The sequence below is a fragment of the Notolepis coatsorum genome, assembly GCF_963971535.1.
Source record: "Notolepis coatsorum genome assembly, chromosome: 13".
Lineage (NCBI taxonomy): Eukaryota > Metazoa > Chordata > Actinopteri > Aulopiformes > Paralepididae > Notolepis > Notolepis coatsorum.
Genome location: NC_140177.1, coordinates 101,566,797 through 101,569,637, shown reverse-complemented (window position 1 = coordinate 101,569,637; position 2,841 = coordinate 101,566,797). Strand labels below are relative to the sequence as shown.

Below are 2,841 nucleotides of genomic sequence, written 5' to 3'. Positions count from 1 at the left end.
CAACGACCAGAATACCACCCCACCGGCTTCCCTCCCGCTGCCAATTGAGCCAGTATGACGGCCGGCCAAGCCGGAGGCAACGCTGACAGCCGGATTCGATACCAGTGTCTCTCGCGTTGGTGACGTGCGCTTAGTCCGCTGCGCCACCCAGCCGCCTGGCTATGGAGGGCTTTGAAGGTGAGGAATAGTCATTTGAAGTTAATGCATTCCTTAATCGGGAGCCAGTGGAGAGAGTGGAGGACAGGAGTGATGTGATCACGGGACTGGGTGATAAATGTCTTTGGCTTTTTTCACAGCCGATTGACAACCATGCCTATTGGCCGCCATTGTATTCGGTCTGTATAAAATTAACTTAACTGACTTATTGCCGGGCTGATGTATAACAAAATAAATAATTTAACAATTTAAAGTTTATCCTGCTATTTATCCATCCAGATAGTTTCGGTGTGATGTATCTATCACTACAATATAATGGAGCTGAATGGCATTTGGTTAAAACATTTGATAAAACTCAAAAGCAAAGTCTCCTTTCAGAAATCACGACCCAGTTACTTAAGATAATACACAGAACTTTATGTGAGCAGTTTCATGTAGGAACTATTTTCTTCTCGAAGTCACCAAAACATAGAGAGTGCACACATCCAATCCCCTTTCAAAGCAGGCGCTGGACCAATAAAAAAACAGCATGTCATCTGAAGAAGGGCATTGCGCTCGAAACATCACATTTACTTTGTAATGGATATAAAACAAACTGGATATAAGGGATGATATTATCTTAAACAGGCATTTCACCAAAAAAGCAATTCTGGTTTAATGTCACACACATCCAAGAACAGTTCTGCACACTAGTTTAGTTTTAAGGTTTATCCTTGTGTTGTGTTGATTACAGCTTATTTAAATAATAAGGTAGCAGTCCCTATAAGACAAGGTATTACAATTTTTTCATCTACATAATTTCATGGTGTATTTCTCTTTATAAAAACAAGATTTGATCTTAAAATCTTTTTATAATCAAGGTCATCCTATATTCGGGGCAATACAGTATGCTTTTTTATTTTAATTTTGGGTGAACTGCCCCTTTAAAGCTGTAGGTAATTAACTTTTTTTTTGTAACAAGATGGCAGAAAATAAAGGAAAGAAGACTTTGATGGTTAGAAGAGTGGTATACTGTATGTATACAGCCATCTACATTTCCGTCTGATGTTTGCTCAGAAAATAATATTTGAATTAAACTAAAAGACTATGGTCTGAGTAACACAGACACCATAGACATGCAAGTAGGCTACTACAGAATAGTCACATTATCCGATAGAAAGCAACACAATGCATATTTGCAAGAAATGCAGCTAACTTCAAATGAGATCATCTATTCACTCTCCAGCCATATTCACTATATAATCAGGGGGGGGGGGGGGGGGGTTAATTACATACAGTTTAGACAAATACAACTGATCACCGGCATACAGATTAGCCAGTCATTTGTTATGAGCAATCAGTGGTGTTTTCCTGGGCGCCACAACTGAGCTTCTCAGCTGCCAGCGGAGGTGGTACATCAGGACGGGTCTGATCGTTTGGTCTCTGAGGCCGTAGATGAGAGCACTCAGACAGCGGGGCAGGATGAACATGCACACGTAAAGGACGTTCATGGTGCGCACGACCACTATTCTCTCTAGCGATCTTGCCATGACTGCGAGGATTGGGTTTTGCAGGGTGGAGAACAGACTCAGGCCCAGCTGTAGCATGTGCAGTGTGAGTGTTTTACGTGCCTTTCTGACCGAAGCCTTGTCCGAGGAGGAGGCGGCCGATCTGGCCGCAAATATCACACCGATATAGGAGTAAATGACCGTCACGCCCACTGATACAAAGACAATGCACGTGTAGGCTCTGGCATAATCATAGGAAACCGCCGTAAGGAGCAAGGATTGCATGCTGCAAAAGTCCCTCATCTTCTGACTGTGCAAACCCTCGATCCTTACGTTCAACAGCAGCAGGACCCGAATGAGGATGTCGAGGAAGCTGAAGGCCCACACCACGGCTATGGCCACGCTCGTGCTCCTCACGGTGATGATGACGGGGTGCCTCAGTGGGAAGCACACGGCTACATATCTCTCCAGGGACATCACCGCCAGGGTGAGAGGGGAGATTGGAGAGCTGAGAAGGCAGACCAAGGCGAACGCGCCGCAGACGGGGAGTGTCAATTTGATTTGAAAAGCAGCCAGTAGATAAAGGAACTGGCTCAGTGCCAACTGCGATGTGTCTGCAGAGAGGAGATTGTACAGCAGGATGTAGCGAGAGGTCTCGCGGAACACCGGCTTGCTCCTCAAGGTAAACAGCAGAACCCCGTTAATGTACAGGAAAGAGCAACATGGCAGTGTAGTCATTAAGCTGAATCCCAATTTCTCCAATGGCCCTTGATACTGCCAGCCATTAGTGGAATTGGCCCGGGAATTAACTGCATTTGACATGACAGAACAGTATACACAGACATTGATACTTACCTATCAGTCTGCTGCTGATAGCGGAGCACAGACAGAAAATAACCAACCATCCTCTCAAAGAACAACTCAAAAGTCAAAATCAATCACATTTGCATCGCAGTTCACATGAAGGAATACAATGTCACTTGTACATATTACCCCACCGTGTACAGTTAGATGGTTAGGGGCCAGCGCTTTGTGAAGCTCTGCATGGTTCCGTGCAGCGCTCGACTGAGGGGTTTGCCCGCCTTCCCGTCAAATATAAGAGGCTTGTATTTCCGCTGCACGTGACACCAGCACGTGTGGCCTTCGGGTTGCAGTTTAGAAATGCTGCATGCATGATGTAATCTGTCAACCAACATTT

General features: G+C 45.0%; 1 protein-coding gene across 1 annotated transcript; it reads right to left on the bottom strand.

The window, feature by feature from the left end:
- Positions 1-1,475: 1,475 nt before the first annotated feature.
- LOC311239445 (odorant receptor 131-2-like) lies at positions 1,476-2,465 on the bottom strand (the record flags this gene model as incomplete). The annotated part of the gene is made up of 1 exon (XM_084327754.1): positions 1,476-2,465. One exon carries the CDS (start codon positions 2,463-2,465, stop codon positions 1,476-1,478), a length of 990 nt encoding a protein of 329 aa, XP_084183880.1.
- Between the last annotated feature and the right edge of the window lie 376 nt (positions 2,466-2,841).